This window comes from Capra hircus, chromosome 18 (genome assembly GCF_001704415.2).
Source record: "Capra hircus breed San Clemente chromosome 18, ASM170441v1, whole genome shotgun sequence".
Lineage (NCBI taxonomy): Eukaryota > Metazoa > Chordata > Mammalia > Artiodactyla > Bovidae > Capra > Capra hircus.
Genome location: NC_030825.1, coordinates 52,321,182 through 52,344,738, shown reverse-complemented (window position 1 = coordinate 52,344,738; position 23,557 = coordinate 52,321,182). Strand labels below are relative to the sequence as shown.

At 54.4% G+C, this 23,557-nt stretch overlaps 1 protein-coding gene across 1 annotated transcript; it reads left to right on the top strand.

The window, feature by feature from the left end:
• Nucleotides 11,326-22,756, top strand: LOC106501782 (carcinoembryonic antigen-related cell adhesion molecule 6-like). Its single transcript, XM_018063181.1, has 8 exons — nt 11,326-11,486; nt 12,396-12,755; nt 13,985-14,263; nt 15,069-15,347; nt 19,847-20,004; nt 21,106-21,172; nt 21,491-21,522; nt 22,407-22,756. Exons 1-8 carry the CDS (start codon nt 11,423-11,425, stop codon nt 22,710-22,712), a joined length of 1,545 nt encoding a protein of 514 aa, XP_017918670.1. The 5' UTR covers nt 11,326-11,422; the 3' UTR covers nt 22,713-22,756.

Sequence of the window (23,557 nt, the reverse complement as noted above, 5' to 3'; positions counted from 1 at the left end):
CTCAACTTCCTTAGGCAAAACGATGTTCACCTGTTAATTTCCTGTTAATTTTCTGTTTGGCCCAATGTTGTCCCCTGGAGGTCATGAACAGACCTTGGGACAATGTAACGGGCTGCACAGGGGTGCAAAGGCCAAAGGGTGTGAGCTGGCTGTGCGCCCTGGGCAGAGGTGGAGGCTGACCTCCAGACTAGAGGCTATCGGCCGGAGTTCAGGTCACTGTGGGTCCCCAGGCTTCCCGACTTCATCCCAGTACAGGGTGAGCCCAGGGAGACGATGGGCATTGTTCAGTGGCAGGAGAACCATCCATCCAGGTGGATGTGTGCTCAGGAGGAGCTCTCAGTCCCTGCGCCTTCAAAGGATGGGCCGGCAGGGGGTCTCTGGCGCTTTGGGGAGTGGGTGGCGGCCTGTGGGCTGGACCCCAGAAGGCCCTGTCCTTCTCCACCTCATGGCACTGGGCCTGCACCCTAGTTCTCTGTGTCCCCATCAGTGGTCTGCTCTCAGCCTCCCCACAGTGCCAGGACCTGGGGCAGCTCCACCTGGAGACTCTGTCAGGGGAGGGGAGACCCCCATGGGACCCCAGTCCCCCTGAGATGGAGCAACTGCAGAAGCTGGGTTCCTCTGTTCTGGAAGTTCCCCTCGTTTCCCAGGACGCCTTAGGGGGAGGGGCTGAGATGTCTCCAGGGACCAGACCCAGGTGTCCCCACAGATGAGGCGCCGTGGTATGAGGAGCTGCTCCCCAAATCCTGAGTTCAGCTGGGGCTCCCCCCTCCCCTTGGTGACTCCCTTGGGATGGAGGATCGGGAGTCTGAGCCAGCTCAGCTCTCTGAGCGAAGGGGATGGACTCAAGCTGCCAGCCCAGGCCCTCCAGGGAGACTAGAAGATTCTCCTGAGTAGAGACGGGAGGGGGTGTGATTATCTGGGAATGAGCAGAGGTCTGACTCGTCACAGTTAAGAGGCCCCTGTCCTCACTCCTGACTCCAGGAGGAATAACGTCCCGCCCTGGAGCAGCTGTGGGCTCTTGAAGGTCTCCCCCCAGTCTGAAGCTAGGGCCCCTGTGTCCACAGGGAATATTCTCTGACCCCTCGGTGTCATACTGGGTGGGGGGTGGGGTGGTTTCTGTTATGTAAATTCCCTTATCTATTTGAGTTCAGCTCAGTTCAGTTGCTCAGTCGTGTCCGACTCTTTGCAACCCCATAAGCCGCAGCACGCCAGGTCTCCCTGTCCATCACCAACTCCCTGAGTTTACCCAAATGTCCATTGAGTTGGTGATGCTATCCAATCATTTCATCCTCTGTTGTCCCCTTCTCCTCCTGCCCTCAATCTTTCCCAGCATTAGGGTCTTTTCCAATGAGTCAGCTCTTTGCATCAGATGGCCACAGTACTGGATTTCAGCTTCAAAATCAATCCTTCCAATGAACACCCAGGACTGATGTCCTTTAGGATGGACTGTTTGGATCTCCTTGCAGTCCAAGGGACTCTCAAGAGTCTTCTCCAACACCACAGTTCAAAAGCATCAATTCTTCGGCACTCAGCTTTCACAGTCCAACTCTCACATCCATACATGACTACTGGAAAAATCATAGCCTTGACGAGACAGACCTTTGTTGACAAAGTAATGTCTCTGCTTTTTAACATGCTGTCTCGGTTGGTCATAACTTTCCTTCCAAGGAGGGAGTGTCTTTTAATTTCATGGCTGCAATCACCATCTGCAGTGATTTTGGAGCCCCCCCAAATAAAGAGTATTTATTGAGCATGTGTGACCTGTCAGCCCTGGGTTGTGTCCTGGTCTCCAGAGAATAGGATAGACTTGGACTCCGGGCTCACACACCTGACCTTGTGACGGGGAGACAGACATTCAGAGAAAATTCTGGAAATAAGGAGCTAATTATAATGGAGGGATGGACTGAAGGGGAAGCGTCTGGTGCATCCGGAGTCTGTCACGGAATCTCAGCTGGACTGGGTGTCATGGAATTACCCCTGAGAAAGTGATCTTTTGACTGAGATGTGAAGGATGAGCAGACCCTCAGCAGAGAGGGACAGGGGGCTCAGAGGGCAGAGCTACCTGAGGGGCGTCTGGCCTTCAGGTGGGCCTGGCTGGGAGGAGCGGCTGACAGAGTCCAGTGTGGGGAACTGGAAGACTGGGGAGGACCGTGGACGGAGTCGGTTGGTGAGGGTCAGAGGCTGCTGGGCGGTGGGAGCTGCTAAGTGGGAAGGAGGTGGGCAGCCCTGTGGAGGCTCCGGACTGTGGAGGAGCTCTGCCGCCCTCTGGTGGCCATGGAGGGCAGTGTCGAAGGAAAAGTACCTCAAGGAGGTTTTCTCCTAAGACAACTCAAGCATATGTCGAGTTTACATAAGATTTTACAAATCCCAGGGACAGAGGATGCTGGCAGGCTACAGACCTGAGGTCGCGAAGGATCGTATACGACTTAGCGACTAACCCTTTCAACACTGCATATCATTTTTGCTGAATCATGTCCCACTCTGAATTTCCAATGTCTCTCATCCAAGATGTCCTCTTATATACCCCACTCCAAGATTTAATCCGGTTGAGATTTGTGTTGATGACAGGCCAATTTCTCTCTGTCGAAGAGGATCCAGATGCAACATTCTCAGTCCTTGGGCAGGACTGGAGCATCTGTGAGTAGGAGGAGGGTGAGGAAATGTCCAGTGTCCTGCCTGTGCTGGAGGGTCCATGCTGACATGAAAAGGCTGCATTTCCTTTCCCCCGTGCCCCCTTAGTGTCTTCATGGGGCAGGGCCAGGTGGAATCAGAAGACCAGGGTGGTACACTGATTCTGCCTCGTCTTCTTGCCTTCTCTGTCTCTACCCCCATCAGGAGACCTGGTCTTCTTGGTGGGAAGGAAGGTGGGGCGGCTCCATAGGCCCCTGATCAGAGATTCTTTCAGCAAAAGGGACACAGGGATCAAGCCCGCCTGCTCTGGCCTCATTGTCCCTGACACCCCATGACAGTAGGAACTGAATTATTAGGGTCTAATGGCCTCTTTTGTATTCTAATTATTAGATTGCTTTTACTTCTTTTCACCTTTTGATATTTGAAGTTTCAAAGGTGAATCTCCATCTTTCTTGAGCTTGAGCAGGGTTGGTGCCAGGGCTGTTCAGTTGTCTTAAAGGTTATTTTTTATAGTAGCTTCAGTTTCACAGCAAAAGTGAGGGAAGGTATGGAGTTTTCCTGATACCTGCCGTCCACAAGTGTAGGGCCTCCTTACTATTCAACGTTCCACCCCCGAGGTGTGCATTTTATCAGCTGATGAACCCATGTGAATACATGAACAAGACCCAGCTTCCACAGCTTTCACTGGGGCTCACACTTGGCACCGTACCTTGCGTGGGTTTGAGCAAGTGATCAGCAGCAGCATGGGCTTCCCCGGTGGCGCCGTGGTAAAGATCCTCCTGCCAGTTCAGAGGACCCAGGTGTGATTTCTGGCTCAGGAAGATCTCCTGGAGAAGAAATGGAAACCCACTCCAGTGTTCTTGCCTGGGAAATGCCATGGATATAGGAGCCTGGCGGGCTAGAGTCCATGGGGTCACAAGAGAATTACACATGACTTAGCAACTAGAACAACCGCAAAGTCAGTAACAGTCCTGCTGCGCAAGTCACACCAGCAGGGCTGGTGAGCCCAGAGCAGGTGGTTGTGAGTCTGCAGGGCTAGTGAGCCCAGAGCAGGTGGTTGTGAGTCTGCAGGGCTGGTGAGCCCAGAGCAGGTGGTTGTGAGTCTGCAGGGCTGGTGAGCCCAGAGCAGGTGGTTGTGCGTCTGCAGGGTAGTGAGCGCAGAGGCAGGTGGTTGTGAGTCTGCAGGGGATATAGTGAGGGGGGGGGAGGCCGGGCAGAGCAGGTGGTTGTGAGTCTGCAGGGCTGGTGAGCCCAGAGCAGGTGGTTGTGCATCTGCAGGGCTAGTGAGCACAGAGCAGGTGGTTGTGAGTCTGCAGGGCTGGTGAGCACAGAGCAGGTGGTTGTGAGTCTGCAGGGCTAGTGAGCACAGAGCAGGTGGTTGTGAGTCTGCAGGGCTAGTGAGCACAGAGCAGGTGGTTGTGAGTCTGCAGGGCTAGTGAGCACAGAGCAGGTGGTTGTGAGTCTGCAGGTCTAGTGAGCACAGAGCAGGTGGTTGTGAGTCTGCAGGGCTAGTGAGCACAGAGCAGGTGGTTGTGAGTCTGCAGGGCTAGTGAGCACAGAGCAGGTGGTTGTGAGTCTGCAGGGCTAGTGAGCACAGAGCAGGTGGTTGTGAGTCTGCAGGGCTAGTGAGCCCAGAGCAGGTGGTTGTGAGTCTGCAGGGCTGGTGAGCCCAGAGCAGGTGGTTGTGAGTCTGCAGGGCTAGTGAGCCAGAGCAGGTGGTTGTGAGTCTGCAGGGCTAGTGAGCCAGAGCAGGTGGTTGTGAGTCTGCAGGGCTAGTGAGCCAGAGCAGGTGGTTGTGAGTCTGCAGGGCTAGTGAGCCCAGAGCAGGTGGTTGTGAGTCTGCAGGGCTAGTGAGCCCAGAGCAGGTGGTTGTGAGTCTGCAGGGCTAGTGAGCACAGAGCAGGTGGTTGTGAGTCTGCAGGGCTAGTGAGGCACAGAGCAGGTGGTTGTGAGTCTGCAGGGCTAGTGAGCCAGAGCAGGTGGTTGTGAGTCTGCAGGGCTGGTGGAGGCAGAGCAGGTGGGTTGTGAGTCTGCAGGCTAGTGAGCACAGAGCAGGTGGTTGTGAGTCTGCAGGGCTAGTGAGCACAGAGCAGGTGGTTGTGAGTCTGCAGGGCTAGTGAGCCAGAGCAGGTGGTTGTGAGTCTGCAGGCTGGGAGCAGAGCAGGTGGTGTGAGTCTGCAGGGCTAGTGAGCCACAGAGCAGGTGGTTGTGAGTCTGCAAGGGCTAGTGAGCACAGAGCAGGTGGTTGTGAGTCTGCAGGGCTAGGTGAGCCAGAGCAGGTGGTTGTGAGTCTGCAGGGCGTGAGCAGAGCAGGGGGGGTCTGGGGTGAGCCAGAGCAGGTGGTTGTGAGTCTGCAGGCTAGTGAGCACAGAGCAGGTGGTTGTGAGTCTGCAGGGCTAGTGAGCCAGAGCAGGTGGTTGTGAGTCTGCAGGGCTAGTGAGCACAGAGCAGGTGGTTGTGAGTCTGCAGGGCTAGGTGAGCCACAGAGCAGGTGGTTGTGAGTCTGCAGGGCTAGTGAGCACAGAGCAGGTGGTTGTGAGTCTGCAGGGCTGGTGAGCCCAGAGCAGGTGGTTGTGAGTCTGCAGGGCTAGTGAGCCAGAGCAGGTGGTTGTGAGTCTGCAGGGCTAGTGAGCCAGAGCAGGTGGTTGTGAGCGGGCTAGTGAGCCAGAGCAGGTGGTTGTGAGTCTGCAGGGCTAGTGAGCCCAGAGCAGGTGGTTGTGAGTCTGCAGGGCTAGTGAGCCCAGAGCAGGTGGTTGTGAGTCTGCAGGGCTGGTGAGCACAGAGCAGGTGGTTGTGAGTCTGCAGGGCTAGTGAGCACAGAGCAGGTGGTGTGAGTCTGCAGGGGTGGAGAGCAGGTGGTGTGAGTCTGCAGGGCTAGTGAGCACAGAGCAGGTGGTTGTGAGTCTGCAGGGCTAGTGAGCACAGAGCAGGTGGTTGTGAGTCTGCAGGGCTGGTGAGCCCAGAGCAGGTGGTTGTGAGTCTGCAGGGCTGGTGAGCCAGAGCAGGTGGTTGTGAGTCTGCAGGGCTGGTGAGCCCAGAGCAGGTGGTTGTGAGTCTGCAGGGCTAGTGAGCCCAGAGCAGGTGGTTGTGAGTCTGCAGGGCTAGTGAGCCCAGAGCAGGTGGTGTGAGTCTGCAGGCTAGTGAGCACAGAGCAGGTGGTTGTGAGTCTGCAGGGTGTGAGCAGGCAGGTGGTTGTGAGTCTGCAGGGCTAGTGAGCACAGAGCAGGTGGTTGTGAGTCTGCAGGGCTAGTGAGAGCATAGCAGGTGGTTGTGAATCTGCAGGGCTAGTGAGCCCAGAGCAGGTGGTTGTGAGTCTGCAGTGCTGGTGAGCCCAGAGCAGGTGGTTGTGAGTCTGCAGGGCTGGTGAGCCCAGAGCAGGTGGTTGTGCGTCTGCAGGGCTGGTGAGCACAGAGCAGGTGGTTGTGAGTCTGCAGGGCTGGTGAGCACAGAGCAGGTGGTTGTGAGTCTGAAGGTCTAGTGAGCACAGAGCAGGTGGTTGTGAGTCTGCAGGGCTAGTGAGCACAGAGCAGGTGGTTGTGAGTCTGCAAGGCTGGTGAGCCCAGAGCAGGTGGTTGTGAGTCTGCAAGGCTGGTGAGCCCAGAGCAGGTGGTTGTGAGTCTGCAAGGCTAGTGAGCACAGAGCAGGTGGTTTTGAGTCTGCAGGGCTGGTGAGCCCAGAGCAGGTGGTTGTGAGTCTGCAGGGCTAGTGAGCCCAGAGCAGGTGGTTGTGAGTCTGCAGGGCTGGTGAGCACAGAGCAGGTGGTTGTGAGTCTGCAGGTCTAGTGAGCACAGAGCAGGTGGTGTGAGTCTTCAGGGCCAGTGAGAACATAGCAGGTGGTTGTGAGTCTGCAGGGCTAGTGAGAACATAGCAGGTGGTTGCGAGTCTGCAGGGCTAGTGAGCACAGAGCAGGTGGTTGTGAGTCTGCAGGGCTAGTGAGAGCATAGCAGGTGGTTGTGAGTCTGCAGGGCTAGTGAGCGCAGAGCAGGTGGTTGTGAGTCTGCAGGTCTAGTGAGTGCAGAGCAGGTGGTTGTGAGTCTGCAGGGCTGGTGAGCACAGAGGAGGTAGTTGTGTGTCTGTAAATTCAAAAAGGATGACATCCATCGCTTGTTTATTTACCCTTGCTCAAATATGGAAACCTCATGTGTGAGGTGGCCATGATTAACCAGTGTCTCCTACAAGTTGAGCATTGTTTAGAGGACTTTCCCGATGGCTCAGTGGATAGGAATCTGCCTACCAAAGCCCAGGACATGGGTTTCATCCCTTACCCTCACTTTTGCTCTGAAACTGAAGCTACTATAAAAAATAACCTTTAAGACAACTGAACCACCCTGGCACCAACACTGCTCAGGCTTAAGGAAGGTGGAGATTCACCTTTGAAACTTCAAATATCAAAAGGTAAAGAGAACTAAAAGCAATCTAATAAATCAGAATACAAAAGAGGCCATTAGACCCTAATAATTCAGTTCCTACAATCACACAGGGTGAGGGGACACTGAGGACAGAGCTAGCGGGCATGACCCCTGTGTCCCTTTTGCTGAAAGAATCTCTGATCAGGGGCCTATGGAGCCACCCCACCTTCCTTCCCACCAAGAAGACCAGGTCCCCTTATGGGGGCAGAGACAGAGAAGGCAGGAGGACGAGGTTCAGAATCACTGCACCACCCTGGTCTTCCGATTCCACCTGGCCCTGCCCCATGCAGACACTGAGGGGGCACGGGGGAAAGGAAATGCAGCCTTTTCATGTCAGCATGGACCCTCCAGCACAGGCAGGACACACGGACGTTCCTCACCCTCCTCCTACTCACAGATGCTCCAGTCCTGCCCAAGGACTGAGAATGTTGCGTCTGCATCTTCTTCTACAGAGAGAAACAGGCTTGGCATCAACACAGATCTCAACCGGATGAAATCTTGGAGCGGGGTATATAAGAGAAGATCTTGGATGAGAGGCATTGGAAATTCAGAGTGGGACACGATTCAGCATTAATGATATGCAGTGTGGAAAGGGTGAGTCGCTAGGTCGTATACGAACCTTCGCGACCTCATGTCTGTAGCCTGCCAGCATCCTCTGTCCCTGGGATTCCTAAAATGATATGTAAACTCTTGACATATGCTTGAGTTGTCTTAGGAGAAAACCTCCTGGAGGACTTTCCCTTCGACACTGCCCTCCATGGCCACCAGAGGGCGGCAGAGCTCCTCCACAGTCCCAAGCCTCCACAGGGCTGCCCACCTCCTTCCCACTTGGCAGCTCCCACCGCCCAGCAGCCTCTGACCCTCACCAACCGACTCCGTCCACAGTCCTCCCCACTCTCCCAGTTCCCCAACTGGACTCTGTCAGCCGCTCCTCCCAGCCAGGCCCACCTGAAGGCCAGACTCCCCTCAGGTAGCTCTGCCCTCTGAGCCTCCTGTCCCTCTCTGCTGAGGGGCTGCTTACCCTTCACGTCTCAGTCAAAAGATCACTTTCTCAGGGGTGCCTTCCATGACACCCAGTCCAGCTGAGATTCCGTGACAGACTCCGGATGCCCCAGACGCTTCCCCTTCAGTCCATCCCTCCATTATAATTAGCTCCTTATTTCCAGGATTTTCTATGAATGTCCTTCTTCCTGTCACAAGGTCAGGTGTGTGAGCCCGGAGTCCAAGTCTACCCTATTCTCTGGAGACCAGGACAAAAACCAGGGCTGACAGGTCACACATGCTCAATAAATACTCTTTAAATAGATAAGGGGATCTGCATAACAGAAGCCAGAACTCACATGCCCCACCCAGTGTGACACCGAGGGGTCAGAGAATATTCCTTGTGGACACAGGGGCCCTGGCATCACAGTCGAGGAGACCTGCAAGAGCCCACAGCTCCTCCAGGGTGGGACGTTATTCCTTCTACAGTCAGGAGTAAGAACAGGGACCTCTTAACTGTGACGAGTCAGACCTCTGCTCATTCCCAGATAATCACACCCCCTCCCGTCTCTACCCAGGAGAATCTTGTAGTCCCCTTGGGGGGCCTGGGCTGGCAGCTTGAGTCCTTCCCCTGCTCTCGGAGAGCTCAGCTGGCTCAGACTCCCGATCCTCCATCCCAAGGGAGTCACCAAGGGGAGGGGGGAGCGCCAGCTGAACTCAGGAATTGGGGAGCAGCTCCTCATCCCAAGGCCCCTCATCTGTGGGGACACCTGGGTCTGGTCCCTGGAGACAGCCCCTCCCCAAAGGCATCCTGGCAAAGGAGGGGAACTTCCGGAACAGAGGAACCAGCTTCTGCAGTTGCTCCATCTCAGGGGGACTGGGGTCCCATGGGGGTCTCTCCTCCACTGACAGAGTCTCCAGGTGGAGCTGCCCCAGGTCCTGGCACTGTGGGGAGGCTGAGAGCAGACCACTGATGGGGACACAGAGAACTAGGGTGCAGGCCCAGTGCCGTGAGGTGGAGAAGGACAGGGCCTTCTGGGGTCCAGCCCACAGGCCGCCGCCCTCTCACCAAAACCCCAGAGACCCCCCGTCGGCCCTGCCTTTGGAGCCTCAGGGACTGAGAGCTCCTCCTGAGCACATGTCCACCTGGATGGATGGTTCTCCTGCCACTGAACAATGCCCATCGACTCCCTGGGCTCACCCTGCACTAGGATGAGGTCGGGAAGCCTGGGGACCCACAGTGACCTGAACTCCGGCTGATAGCCTCTAGTCTGGAGGTCAGCCTCCACCTCTGCCCAGGGCGCAGAGCCAGCTCACACCCTTTGACATTGGCACCCCTGTGCAGCCCGTTACATTGTCCCCAGGTCTGCTCATGACCTCCAGGGGGCAACATTGGGCCAAACAGAAGATTAACAGGAAATTAACAGGTGAACTTTGTTTTGCCTAAGGAAGTGGAGACGGAGCCTGATTTCCATCCCCCCTTCTAAACAGCGGTCTCCAACCTTAAGGGCATCAGGGAATGGTTTCATAGAAGACAATTGCGGAGTGGTGGAGATGATTTTGGGATAATTCAAGTGCGTTACAATTACTGTGCACTTATACCTATTATTATTACATCAGCTTCACCTCAGGTCATTAGGCATTAGATCCCAGGGGACCCCTCCTCTAACAGACCCTCACAGCCCCTGCTGGGTGCCCACACTACCCTGCCCAACCTTCTAGGGGCCTATGGGCACCCATGCAAGCCCCCATCCCAGCCTCCATCCCTGCCTGCAACCACCCACGGGAAAGATCACAGCGACCACAAAAAGTTCAGCCAGACTGACAGAGGAGGCCCTGGAATGGCAAGGAGGACTTGCACAGTTTCTGAACCAAGGCTCAGGCAACAGACACAGAGAGGGAGAGTCTCCCAGAACTTGACCCGAGGACTAGGGAGCCCAGAGTCAGCCCACCCTCAGCACCAGGTTCCTCTCTTCCCAGGACACACAGGAAACCTTTCCCTTCTCACCTGCCAACTGCAGCTCCTCCTGACACCCGGTTCTGGGTCTCTGTTCCTGGAGAAGGCAATGGCAACCCACTTCAGTATTCTTGCCTGGAGAATCCTGCGGACGGAGGAGCCTGGTGGGCTTCTGCCCATAGGGTCGCACAGAGTCGGACTCAACTGAAGAGAATTAGCATGCATGCATGCATTGGAGAAGGAAATGGCAACCCACTCCAGTCCTCTTGCCTGGAGAGTCCCAGGGAGGGAGGATCCTGCTGGCCTGCTGTCTATGGGGTCGTACAGAGTCACACACGAGTGAAGTGTCTTAGCAGCAGCAACAGCAGCAGTCCCTGAAAACAGACGCCAGGCTGGTGACAGGCTAAGGTAGAGACCAGGTCCCCTCTCCAGTCATCACTCATGTGACCCCTTTCTCCCCTCCAGAGTCAGTGTGACCTTCAGGCGGGTCAATTATCTGCAATCTTCTCAGATACTTGAGAATAACAGGAAGACCCTGGGCATCCAGCTGGGTTTCTGTGTCACAGGAACAATTACCACCAAAATTTGGAAACCCCTGGATCTGTGATTGTGCTGAGAGACCCCAGGTCAAAACACAGCAGAGGCCAACACTGGGGTGGGTGGGGCGGCCTAACCGCTGTTCTGGGGTCTCAGCCAGGCTGGGCAAGCGTGTGACCTGGCAGCTGCTGAAACAGCATTTCTAAGGTGTCACCAGGGGGTTCGCAGTCTTCTTGAAGCTCCACAGGTGATTCCCGCACACCGTGGGGAGGACGTCCCTGTGACAAGCATTCCTGATGCACCCCCACCCTCAGGCTCCTCCTCTGAAGGGGAAGCCAGAGGGGATGAAGGAGGGCTGTCGGGGAGGCTGAGTGTGCATCTGATCCAGAGCAGTGGGAACCCCAGACCCGGACACTCCAAGGTTGTGCTTTTCCAGACAAGGGTGTGTGTGTGTGTGTGTGTGTGTGTGTGTGTGTGTGTGTGTGTGTAGATGTGTGTGTATCTGGGTGTCTGTGTGTAGCTGAGATGTAGGTATGTGTGAGTAGGGGTGTGTGTAGGGGGCTGTTGGGTGTAGGTTTGTGTGTGTGTGTGTGTGTGTGTGTGTAGGTGGAGAATCCCTGCTCTAGAAGGCAGAGGACTCAGCAGAGTTCAGGGAACAGAAATACAGACAGAGGGGGAAGGGGGAGGGGGGCATTAGGGAGGGATGGAGGAGAGGAGGGGGAGGGGCCTGGGCAGAGACCCCGCCCCCGGGCCACGTGACCCAGAGAAGTTCTGCTCCGCGGCAGATCCAGCACAGAGCACAGAGCGGGAAGGACAGCAGAGCTCACACAAGGACGCAGGGCTTGTGAGCGTTTCTGGAGAGGAAGTTCTCCTCACAGAGAGAGGGACACAGCAGACAGCAGGCACCATGGAGCCCCCGTCAGGCCCTGCAAGCAGGCGGCATGTCCCCTGGAGCAGGCTCCTGCTGGCAGGTGAGAGGGTACAGTTTTCAGGGAGGGGGTGGAGACTGGAGAACGAGAGAATGGCTGGTCCTTGGGAGAGACGGGGCTCTGAGAGGGGACAGGGGGCTTCTGTTCAGACCTGAGGACAGAGGACAGAGGACCAGGGGAGAGGTGGCTCAGCCACAGAGACTCTGCATGAGCTAGAGCTGGTGAGGGGCGGGAGGACTCAACTGCTGTAGGTTTTATGTGCAATTCTTCACTGAGCAGTAACTGTTGAAGACTGATGATGATAATAACAATTTCTATCTGGGTGTCACTACAGAAAAAGACATAACCGGGACAGTAAACACTGTCCTTACGCGGCACCCTTAGAAACTGACAAATAAACACCACGCTGTGGAATTCCTGGGAACTCTCCTTCCTTCATCCCCAGGTACTAATGTCTGGAGCCTGGTCCAGGCCCAGTGTTTCAAGCAGGATCAGACAAGCCCCTGCCCTCACAGAGCCCGCGCTCTGTGGGGAGGAAGACACACAAGCAGAGAGATGGAGAGAGTGCTGGCGGGTGCTCCAGGCGTCATACAGGAACCAGAGTGGGGAAGGGTCAGCAGTGAGCACGGAGGGTCTTTACAGGGAGCGGGGAGCGGCATCTCCCAAGAGGCCTCGCCAGGGGACAGCTGGGGAAGCAGAGGGAAAACTGAGCCCAGAGTGGCTGAAGTGATGGGGGTCATGCTGCTGATGTTGAACCTGTAGGACACACAAACATACACACATACATGCAAACACATGCACACACACACACCACATACACACACACCCTACACAGTATAAAAACACACCAAGCTTGAGGGATGAAGAGACCTGCTCGGGACCCAGGGCACCATTTTCCCATCGCAACACAAAAGTCAGAACATTGACTGCTTTCCCTCTCTTCCCTCCTAGTTTCACTCTTTTCCTTCCGGACCCTGCCCACCGCTGCCCAGCTCACTATTGAAACGGTGCCCCCCTTTGCTGCAGAAGGCTCGGATGTTCTTCTCCTTCTCCACAACGTGACAAAGAATCCTCTCTGCTATGCCTGGCACAGAGGAGAAAGGGTAGACAACACCCAGCTAATTATATTATATTTGGGAGACACTAATACAACTACTAAAGGGCCTGCATACAGCAGACGGGAGACACTTTACCCCAATGGAACCCTGCTGATCCGGAACGTCACCCAGAGAGACACAGGACCCTACACCCTGCTCGTTAAAAAGAATGATTTATGGATAGAAACACAAACTGGACACCTCCACGTGCACCGTGAGTACTTCCTGTCAGACCACGGGATGTTTTGCAGGCGGGGCCGGGGGTGGAGTGTTGCGGTTGAATTCTGTTCACACAGGACTGACAGCCCCGGAAGGAGCCTCCATCCTCCTCTGCATTATGTCCCGGGTCGGGGTTTGAACATTCAGTGCAGGACACACGCTGTGGAGACAAACTCCAAAGAGTCAGAAATGCTTCCAGGAAGCCAGGCCCTGCAGACAGTGTGCAGAGAGAAGGACGGGCTGATGGAGGGACTCAGCAGAGCGACAGCACTCTCAGTCCAGCCCCCTGGCCCCTCCCCGTGACCAGGACCCTGAGGAAGACCGTGCAGGACTCAGGGAAGACCCTGGCCTGAGGGCCCCAGGGATCCTCACAGAGAAGCTCAGCCCCAGGAAGCCCCTCCCACACCCTGTCCCAGGGCTCCTGCCTCCAGTGACACCGGGAAGCCTGTGCCAAATCCCTAGGCTCCTAAGCTGGTCACCAGCCAGGGCTCAGCCCCGAGAGCCACATCCGTGCAGGGGCACAGCCTGGTCCTACTCCTGAGACTCGGCATGGAGAGCACACAGGTACAAGGTCCCCAGGAATCAACCAAATGCCCAGGGGGACTTGGAGACGCCAGAGAAGTCTCAGCACCCCAGAGAGGAACAGAGGAAGGAAGACTCTCCTGGCAGCTCCTCGACCCCAGGGTGCCGCCCAGGGAGCTCTCTCCCCAGGCTGGTTGATGAAACCAGGATAGATGCCAGGTGGTCTCTGAATCCCACCCAGGTCTGTCCACCACTAAACGCTGCTGCACAATCAACCCCGGAGGAAGCCTGTGCTTCTCCCAGACACAGAGCAGGGGGCCTCACACTCTCTGAGCTCAGATCCCCATGCATTCGTCTTGCCATACACAAGCATGCCTTCAAAGACTGTCTGGCTGAGAGGTGAAGGATGCCAGTTTTGTTGAAAGATGCTGTTAGAGGGGCTAAAGGTATAAAGAAAGTGAGAGTGTTAGTCGTTCAGTCGTGTCCTACTCTTTCCTACCCCATGGACTGTATGTAGCCCACCAGGCTCCTCTGTCCATGGAATTCTCCAGGCAAGAGTATTGCCTGGGTGGCAGTTCCCTTCTCCAGGGGATCTTCCTGACCCAGGGATTGAGCCCAGGGCTCCTGCACGGGCAGGCTGATTCTCTACTGTCTGAGCCACCAGGGAGGCTCAGGGGTGTGTACTCTCTGTTATTTCCACTGCGGTGCTACCCTCACCCGTCATCACCAGCAGCAACTCCAGCCCCAGGGAGCACAAAGACACTTTGGTGTTAACATGTGGAGCTGAGACTCAGAACACCTCCTACATGTGGTGGATCAACAGTCAGAGCCTCCCCAAGAGCACCAGGCTGGAACTGTCCGAGGACAAGAGGACTGTCACTATAGTCAGTGTGACAAGGAATGACACAGGACCCTATGTGTGTGAAGCCCGGAACCCAGCGAGTGTCAGCCGCAGTGACCCATTCACCCTGGAAGTCCTCTGTTTTTGTGTGGTCCAGGCTGACTGGCTGAATCTACAGTGCCTGAGACCGGGCCACACCCATCCCTCTCAGGTCCAAGTACATGGGCCATCACCCCTGGACACCCAGACTGGCCATGACTTCCGGTCCCAGGCAAGTCCAGGCAGGTCCACCTTGAATGAAGCCAGGGAGGGGATGGGCTGCTCTGTGTTGGTGGCTGAGGATCACCAGAATATGATGGGACAAACAAATTAACGTCAGACTCACAGTGAGTGAGCATAAAGGACCCAGGGCCCCAGTACAGACCAGGAACTTCCCTTCCCTCTGATTGCACCATGTGTGGCTTTCTGCTCTATGCTCCAAATGGTCCGGACACCCCACCACGTCCCCCTCAGACTCCTCTGACCATCCAGAGGGGAACCTCAAGCTCTCCTGCAACACAGCCTCTCACCCAGCCACACAGCGCTCCCGGCCTCTCAGTGTGAGGCCCCGGCAATGCGCCCAGGCTCTCTATCCCCAATCACAACAAGTACTCTCAGGTCCTGCACTCCCTGTCTGGCCTGGAAAGCACCAAGGTTCCCAGGGCTGATAGCACAGAGCTCTCCAGTACTAGAGTGTTGTCCCAGCGACCAGGCAAGGGTCCCCCTGGCGTGATCTGGGGGTCAGAGGAGATGTACGTTCGTCTCTTTCCCGTTGTCACCTGAACAAAGACCCAGGGCCTTCCTCACAGTCGCCTTTACAGAGGTCCCTGGGCCCCGAGACTGCGGAGGGAGCAAGGCCCAGGCCCCCGATCCACTCTCAGCAGTCACCCCACTCTCTCTCCACAGCCCCAGTGGCACAGCCCTCCCTCCAAGCCAGCAACGCCACAGTCACAGAACACGAGGGCCCTGTGGTCCTGACCTGCCTCGCAGATGAGACTGGGGTCTCCATACGCTGGTTCTTCAAAGGCCAGAGTCTCCTCCTCGCAGAGAGGATGACACTGTCCTCAGACAAGAGCACCCTCACCATAGACCCCGTCAGCAGAGAGGACGCCGGGGATTATCAGTGTGAGGCCTTCAACAGGGGCAACTCCAGCAGAAGCGACCCCCTCAGGCTGCGTGTGACCTGTGAGTGGCCATCATCGCCTCCTGTCTTAGTCGTTCAGTGGTGTCCGACTCTTTGTGGCACCACACACTTGAGCTCACTAGGCTACTCTGTCCATGGGATTTCCCAGGCAAGAGCCCTGGAGTGGGTGCCATTCGCTACTCCAGGGGATCGTCCCGACCCAAGGATGGAACCCGAGTCTGCTGCACTGCAGGCGCTCCTCCCGTATAGGCCACCAGGGAAGCCCATTCTAACCTGGACAACCTTCCTTTATTAATTCCACCAACGATTAGCCTGTCCTCTCATTTCCTCCACTTCAAGCAATTGGAACGTGTGCTGTCTCTCCCCTCCTCACCCCCTGAGTTCTCCTGGCCCTCTGCTGTGAAGCCTCGTGGCCAGGACCGCTGGAAGCAGCACTAAAATCAGTCCCTGGGACTTCCTGGGCAGCCCAGCCGTGAAGACTGCACCTTCCACTGCAGAGGTTGCCGTGACCTCCTCCAGGGGATCTTCCCCATCTGGGGACTGGGTGTCTCTTATGTCTCCTGATTAGCAGGTGACATCTTTACCACTAGTGCCTGCTGGGAAGCCCCGGTGGGTCAGAAAGGCTAAACCTCCTTTTCCTTATGTGTACCGTGGTGTTTGGTATGCACTCTATAGAGCTTTGTGAATACGCACCCAGTGAAGGTGGGAACACAGCAGCCGTGTTCAGGCAGGAAGTGTCCGCATGCTAGCTGGCACTGCTGTGACTGAGGGCTTGCTGGCACACTCGACCCCACGTCCCTCCCCCTGTCTTTCTTAGTTGCGCCGTCGTCTCTACAGTGGAACTGACACCATTTCTCCCCAGGATGGGCGGTGGTCGTGTGTGGTGAGAGATGGGGGCCGTGAGGACTGTAATTTGGGCAACATAAACGCCTAGGATTGTGTGTTGTCTGTTGGCCGGTTAGGTCTCTGGTTTGCAGTTCTCTCACGGCCTCTAGTTTCTCACTGAAATTCCCTCTGACTGCCGCATCCATCATTGAAAGCTGGGTGTTGTCGTGTCACTGTGTGACCGAGCTGTTTCTCCCCTCGATGCTGTCCATTTTGATTCACAAATCTGGTGGTGTTAGGTGCATGATGCTTATAATTCTTCGATTTCCTTGGTGAATGGAAACTTTTCTTGATATGCAAGGTCCTAATGTCTCTTGCAGGCTTTTTTGATTTAGAAATTATTATATTAGACACTCATACAGCCACCACAATTCTTCTTTTATTACTATTTGCATAGAATATCTTTTTCCAACCTTACTTCAACCTTCTATGTCTTTGTATCTAAAGTGAGTCTCTTGACGAGACTATAGAGATGGGTCATAATTTTAATCCATTCTGTCAACCTCGGCCTTTAATTTGAAGGTTGAGGCTATCTATGAGTCAGATACTTCCTGATAAGAAAGAGCTTCTGCCATCTAGCATTTGTTATTTCTCTTACATGCTTCATTCATTAATTGCTCTATTACTTCCTCTTTCCTGTTTAGGTCATTTCCTTTCATATGTGTCGTTTTGCTTCTCGTGTTCCCCTCCCCAATGTATTTCAGTTCTTTTCTAGTGCCTGACTTGAAGATGACAGTTACATCTTAAAGATATAACTATCGAGTTGAAACACCAACTAGATTCTATGATGTGGAATAGAGACAAGGCGCTCCGATGCCTCTCCATCCCCTCCGTATTATACACTTATTGTCATACATTTCAGCCATCCTTGTACAATATATGCCCGCTGTATAGATTTAGTTTTATGTAATGCCTTTGAATGAAAGACAAAAACAAGTGATTACGTAGAAGACAATGATACCAGCTGAAATAAGATAGCTGCCTATTGTGTCCTTTTGACCACTCTCTCTGTGTGTGCCTGTGGCTCTGAGTTGCCGTGTAATGCTTCTTCGGTCATCTTAAAGGATTCCTTTCACACTTCGTATATGCCGTGTCTCCAAGGAGTAAGCTCCCTCGACTGTTGTTTATCTGGGAAAGTCCTAATTGGAGCTTCACTGAAGGAGTTTCTCTGTGCATTGCTTTCCTGGTTGACAGTCTTCCTTTTAGGACTTCAGTCGGTCATCCCAATACCTTCTGATGTCGAATTCGCTTTCGCCTTGTTGAAAATGCACTGTGCATGCTAAGTCACTTCTCTCTTGCTGCGTTTTTCACTTCCTCTTTCCCTCGGTCTATCAACAATTTGACTCTATTCAATGTCTATATCTTTGGAGTTCCTTAACCATCTGTAGTATGTGATCTCATCTAGTTTCGGAAGTTTTTGACCATTAATTTATATATTTTTTTTCATTGCTTTTTCCTCTCTCTTCTACTTCAAGAACTGCCATACTGCACATGTTTGTCCACTTGATGGAGTTCTGCATAATACTTTGCCTGGAGACACTATATGCCATTTTTTTTTCCCCCTTTCTACTCCCCAGTCTGAATAGCTTCTTTTTTTTCTATCCTCATGTTCACTGATGCTTTCTTCTACCTGCTCAAACGTGCTGAGGAATCACCCTTCTCAGTTATTGTTTCCACTTCTTATACTTCAGCTCCAGATTTTCTTCAACCCTGTTTAAATTCTTTAGAAATGAGGACGAACACATCTTTCTTGAGAAGCAGGTTCTCCTCAGACCTCCCCAATATGGAGCCAGCCATCCCCTCACACTCTGGACTCCAGTGCTTTAGACATGGACACTGATTCTGTAGCTCCTGGGTCAATCTCAGACAAGCACATTAGGAGCAGAAACCACAGCAGAGAGGAGGCTACTTTTGGACCCTGAGAAGGAAGGCTTATCCCACGGAGCTCTCAGATGGCATCAGTCAAGGAACTGGACATCTCCTCAAGTTGGACGTACTCTCTTCCCTCTCTAGGGGCTTCTCATGTGAAGCTGGTGGTAAAGAATCTGCCTGCCAGTCCTAATGCAGGAGACTGAGATGCAGGTTTGATCCCTGGGGGTCAGGAAGATCCCCTGGAGGAAGAAATGGCAATCCACTCCGGTATTCTTGCCTGAAGAATTCCGTGGACAGAGGGGCCAGTCCAAATGATCTGGAACCACAGACAAAGGTGGTGCTCTTTGGTAGTCAGTCCCTCCCTCTTAGAAATCCCATGAGCCTTCCAATCTGGGTGCAAACAGGCCAAGTGATATGGGGACATGCATCCAATGGTCAGTGAATCAATGAGCAGAGTTTACGGCTCACTGAGAAGGCGATGCTGTCCCAGACAAGCAACAGTGTCAGGACGGAGGATGCAGGGTCCCATCAGTGTAGGGTCTCCTCCCAGTCAGAGTCTGCAGATGAGACCCCAACTCCCCAGCTGAGCACTAGAGTGACCTTCAACACCTTTACACCATCCCTTGTAATTTCCCTGGAAGTGGGTGCGTAATGAATGCAAATAATGAGGACGTGGGTAGTCTCCTTTCAGAGGCTGTAGAACAATGTGTTAATTAATTATGCAAAACTTAGCTAATTTTGTCATAGTTTGGTTATTGTGTGTGAGAATTTTTTGACTGTAGGGGTCGCACAGAGTCGGGCACGACTGAGCGACTTCACTTTCACTTTTCACTTTCATGCATTGGAGAAGGAAATGGCAACCCACTCCAGTGTTCTTGCCTGGAGAATCCCAGGGACGGTGGAGCCTGGTGGGCTGCCGTCTATGAGGTCACACAGAGTCGGACACGACTGAAGCAACTTAGCAGCAGCATCAGGCAAGGCACTGGATCTTCTGCCTCCATTTCCCCTTCTGTAAAACTGGAGAAGAGCTGGATCTTAGGGCTGCTGTGAGGATGTTCACTAGGAAGTGAATGAGATTAAAATTCTTCCTGTAGGTAAAATTCTTACCTACACAGAGTCAGCATGCAAGAAATGTTCACAGGTGATATTTTAGTTTCCAACACTGTGGGTTTGGGCTGTAGAGTCAGACAACTTGGTTCCATCTTTGTTTCAGCTGGTCCTAGTTCTGTGGCTTCCAATCCTTTACTGAAGAACTGTGAGTCTCAAATCTATGTATGCACAGCGGGGAGGACAACCCCTCCCTCGTGGGGATGGAAAGATCAGAAAACCATGGGTGTAAAGGATTTCCCCCTGTGCCAGTCCCACAGGAGGACCTGGAAACAGTTCACTAATATGATTACTACGAATCAGTGTTAGTGGACTGGAGAGGACCTGCCCTCTAAGGCCGACAATTGTGATGGAAACAAAAAATCAGAGGGCGGGGTCATAGTGTGAGAAGAAAAGAGTCCTTCAAAGGAAAATGAACAGGACATGGAAATGGCTATAGTGAGAGAATGGAGAGTTAGAGCAAGTCCAGGGTTTGAAATCTGATAAAGAGTAAAATGATGCAACCACGTGCGGTGAGAGAGTCGGGAAGACGCCGTGATGAAAACACAGACAACCACACAGGGCTCAGAGCACTTCCTTCCTCCTAACCAGGCCCTCTCCCTGTAAGACTCCTCTGGATATCCCCCCCAGTGAACTCGGACCCCATTTCCCCTCTCTCTTTCTCTTCTGCTTTCAGTGCAAGAAAACAGCCGAGCCCTCGGTGTAGGGGCCGTAATTGGCATCATGGTTGCGGTCCTGCTTGTGCTGACGCCGCTGGCTGGCCTGGGGCGTTTCATTTTCCTTCACAGGTACAGCGGCATTCCCAGATGCTGCTCCTGCCCCAGGCTGACCCTAGTCCTAGAGGAGGGACACCCCTCCTCCAATTTCCGGCCTGGATCTCCAGGACCTCCCCACTTCCCCACGGATACTCTCTCTCGTCCTTCAGTTCCTGCCTCACCTGGTATTGACCTGTGGCAGCTTCCTTAACACCATCCTCATTTATTTTGTTATTTAGTTGCGCAGTTGTGTCCATCTCCTTTGCCACTCCATGGACTCCTCTGTCCATGGAATTTCCAGGCAGGAATACTGGAGTGGGTTGCCATTTCCTTCTCCAGGGAATCTTCCTGACCCAGGGATCAAACCTGCGTCTCCTGCATTGGCAGGCGGATTCTTTACCTCTGAGCCACCAGGGAAGCCTCATCTATCAGTTAAAACAACTAAGACCCCTCCATGTCCTAGTTCCCTATATGTACGCTGGAGGTAGTAAGTACTCAGAGAAAAGGTATCTCTTCCTGTATATTCAAATCCAGGTACTCTATGAGGGGCAGTCACAGGGCCAGGATCTGAGGGGCATCCTGACCAAGGTCATGCTTGGCCAGAGAGTGGAAGTCTGGACAGGCCAGGTGTGGTCAAATGCCCCCAGCTGGCAGATGCATTAGCGACACCCCTGGCGCACGAGACAGAACATCGTGCCGGGTCAGCGGGGGGGGGATGTCTTTACACTTCAGGTCCAGGTGATGGAGACAGAGGACAAGGCCGCTGTCACATTTCAGCAGCTCCTGGGTGAGGGCAGGGGGCCACAGCAGCGACACTGCCCTCAGTGAGACCCCAGAGTCGCTGGCTTCCCTTTCCTCCCCACGCACTGGCCCTGCTCTCCCCATAAGCATGATGCGTCCACTCAGACAAAGCTCTGGATGGATGGATGCCTTTCCCAGAGCCCTGGTCCCTTCGGTGGCCACTTCCTTCTGAACCCTATTAGCCTATGGTCCTGCCCCTCTGGACTCAGGGCAGATACAGCTTCTTAAGGACTTCCCTCAGCTTCCTTGCTGGGCCCTCCCCTCTAAGCAGCCTTGGTGGAGAAAGGAGGTGTCCAGCCTCTGCTTGGACATGGGGATCCTCCTGTCCCATGTTCTAACACCAAAGCCTTGACCTTTCTCTACATTCCTTACAAATAAGCCTGTTTTCTTTCCTACCCCCTGCTGCCTGCACAACAGAGGGAAGCGGCCCCCAGTGTCCACCTCAGGTGAGTGTCTGTTCAGCCCAGGACAGTGGGGAGCCCCAGGCAGGCCTTGCCGTGTCTGTTCCTGCCTGGCTCCCCCAGGATCTCTGGCCCTTTCTCTGGGGCTTCAGCACAGGGGACCCCGACTGGCTAGTCTGCTTGTCCTGTGGCTTATAATCCTGGGAGGCTCCCTCGCCCTCACTGGGGACTGAAATTACCAGTGTCTCTCCCTTGGTGGGGCTCTTTCTCCCATGGTTCTCTGGAAGGTAGATTCTCAGCCTCTCCTAGGAGAATGGGCTAAGCTTCCTGACATGCTCGGTGCTAACTCCTGTCTCCTCCCAGGACGTGGTCCCTCTGGCATCTCTGTGTCCCAGGTGAGTACATCCCTTTTCCCCAGCATCCCCGCTTCACAGGCTCAGGGCAGGGGGCCTGTCCAACCCTGATGCACTGTGCAGACCCCTTTCACTCGAGGGTAGTTGACAGTCGCTCAGTCGTGTCCGACTAATGAGACCCCAGGGACGGTAGCCTGACAGTCTTCTCTGTCCATGGATTTCTCCAGGCAAGAATACTGGATTGGGTCACCATTGCCTTCTCCAGGGGATCTCCCTGACCCAGGATCGAGCCTTGGTCTCCTGCATTGCAGGCAGATTCTTTGCCTTCTGAGCCACCAGGGAGGCTCGTAAGAGTAGTTAGGACGTGGCAAGTCCCACCAAGCTGGGAGCTGGATCCACTTCAGGAACATGACCACCCACCACCTTATCCTGGGGCTGCCCTGGTCCCCTGACTTGACCTCAGGAGAACCTTGGAGTCGAGCCAGGAGGAGAGTGGGCACTGGATCATCAGTCAGGGGAGCCAGGCTAACAAGGGTGGGAAACAGCCCAGACAGGATTTGGGGTGGGGGCTGCAGGCTTGGAGATGGCTGCTCGGGAGAAATGACTCTCCTTCCCTCTCCTCTGATGCCTGCTTCCTCCATGCCCAGGCCTCCCTACGTGATGCCAGGCCACCAGCTCCCATCTACCAGCTGAGTGTGGGGATCCAAGTTCTGGTCCCATAAGCCCAAGGGGCAAAGGAAATGCCCCCAGGCTGTGTTTGAAGGTCCAAGGAATAGCAGGAAAGATGTAAAGGGGGTGAAGGGGAGGTGGGTCTGGACCAGATACCTCTGACACAAACAGACCCTGGGTGACCCAGGGCTGGGAAGTCCTTGGGAAGTCATCTGAGAAGGTTACATGAGCTTGGAGGCATCGGTTTTCTTTTGCAGGAATTATTACGCGCCGACACAGACATTTACTGTGATAACAGCCACACAGATCTGGATCTTAGTTCCTCCAGACACGTCTCCTTAACAGACTTGAGAAAGACCTTACCTGAGACCCAAGACCCGAGTGAGGTCAAGAGGGAGAGCCTGAGGCAGAGAACCAGCTCTGGGACCTGCGGCTATTCAGGAACCTGGGCCCAGGCTCAGGGTTTATTCCTGGAGACCCTGACAGGCTGCCCTGAACCCTGGATGGACCAGAACTCAGGCTGCGATTCCCGCAGTTGGGGGAGGTTTCAACAGGGCAAGTGACTGGGCCCGTGACCCACTGTGGACCACCGGAGAGGTCTGAATAAAGAGCACTTTCCTTCTGGCTGGAAAATGTACTGCCCTTGCGTCCTGTCCAGCAAAAAATTCACCTGAATCTGTGCTCCGGTCTCTCCATGGTTCCTCAGGGAATGCATTAGCTCTAGTTACCTGACCTCCCCATCTATTTCCTGGAGGAAACGAAGGGGAAGATTGTGAGAATGGAGGGAGGGAGCATGCTAACAGGAAAGGAAGGTCACCAGACCCTTCGCAGCCACGTGGGCATCGGCAGTCCTCACAGTGCCCTGGGGTCCCAGCACCTCCCAGTGCCTGCTCACCTGGCATGGGGTCTCTGGAGCACAGAATATGGGACCATCTGAGACCCACTAGAACCCAAGTCAGGAAGGACGAGGCGTGGGTGAGACAGCTATTATGGGTGAGGCCCCATTGCAGCCTCTTGGTGTCCTGAGCCCTCTGGCCCTCCTGTCCAGGCCCTGCTGGCCCCAATGGTGCTGCCTCCAATGAGTTTTTGTTGTTCAGTTGCTAAGTTGTGTCTGAGTCTTTGGGACCCCGTGGACTGCAGCACGCCAGGCTTCCCTGTCCTTCACTATCCCCTGGAGTTTGCTTCAACTAATCTCCGCTGAGTCAGCGATGGCACAGGAACTTTTGTCTGTCCCCAGATCTAAGATCCAGAATGCCTTCTCTCTCCATGGGTTTCTGTTGCTTCCCTAAGGGCCTAAGCCCTGAGGACATCATTCCCTCTCGGGGGGACAGAGGAGCAATCAGAGTCACCAAAGTAAGAGGGACCGAGAAGCCATGCTCTGAGCAAGGTCCTCCTGGGAACTTCCTGT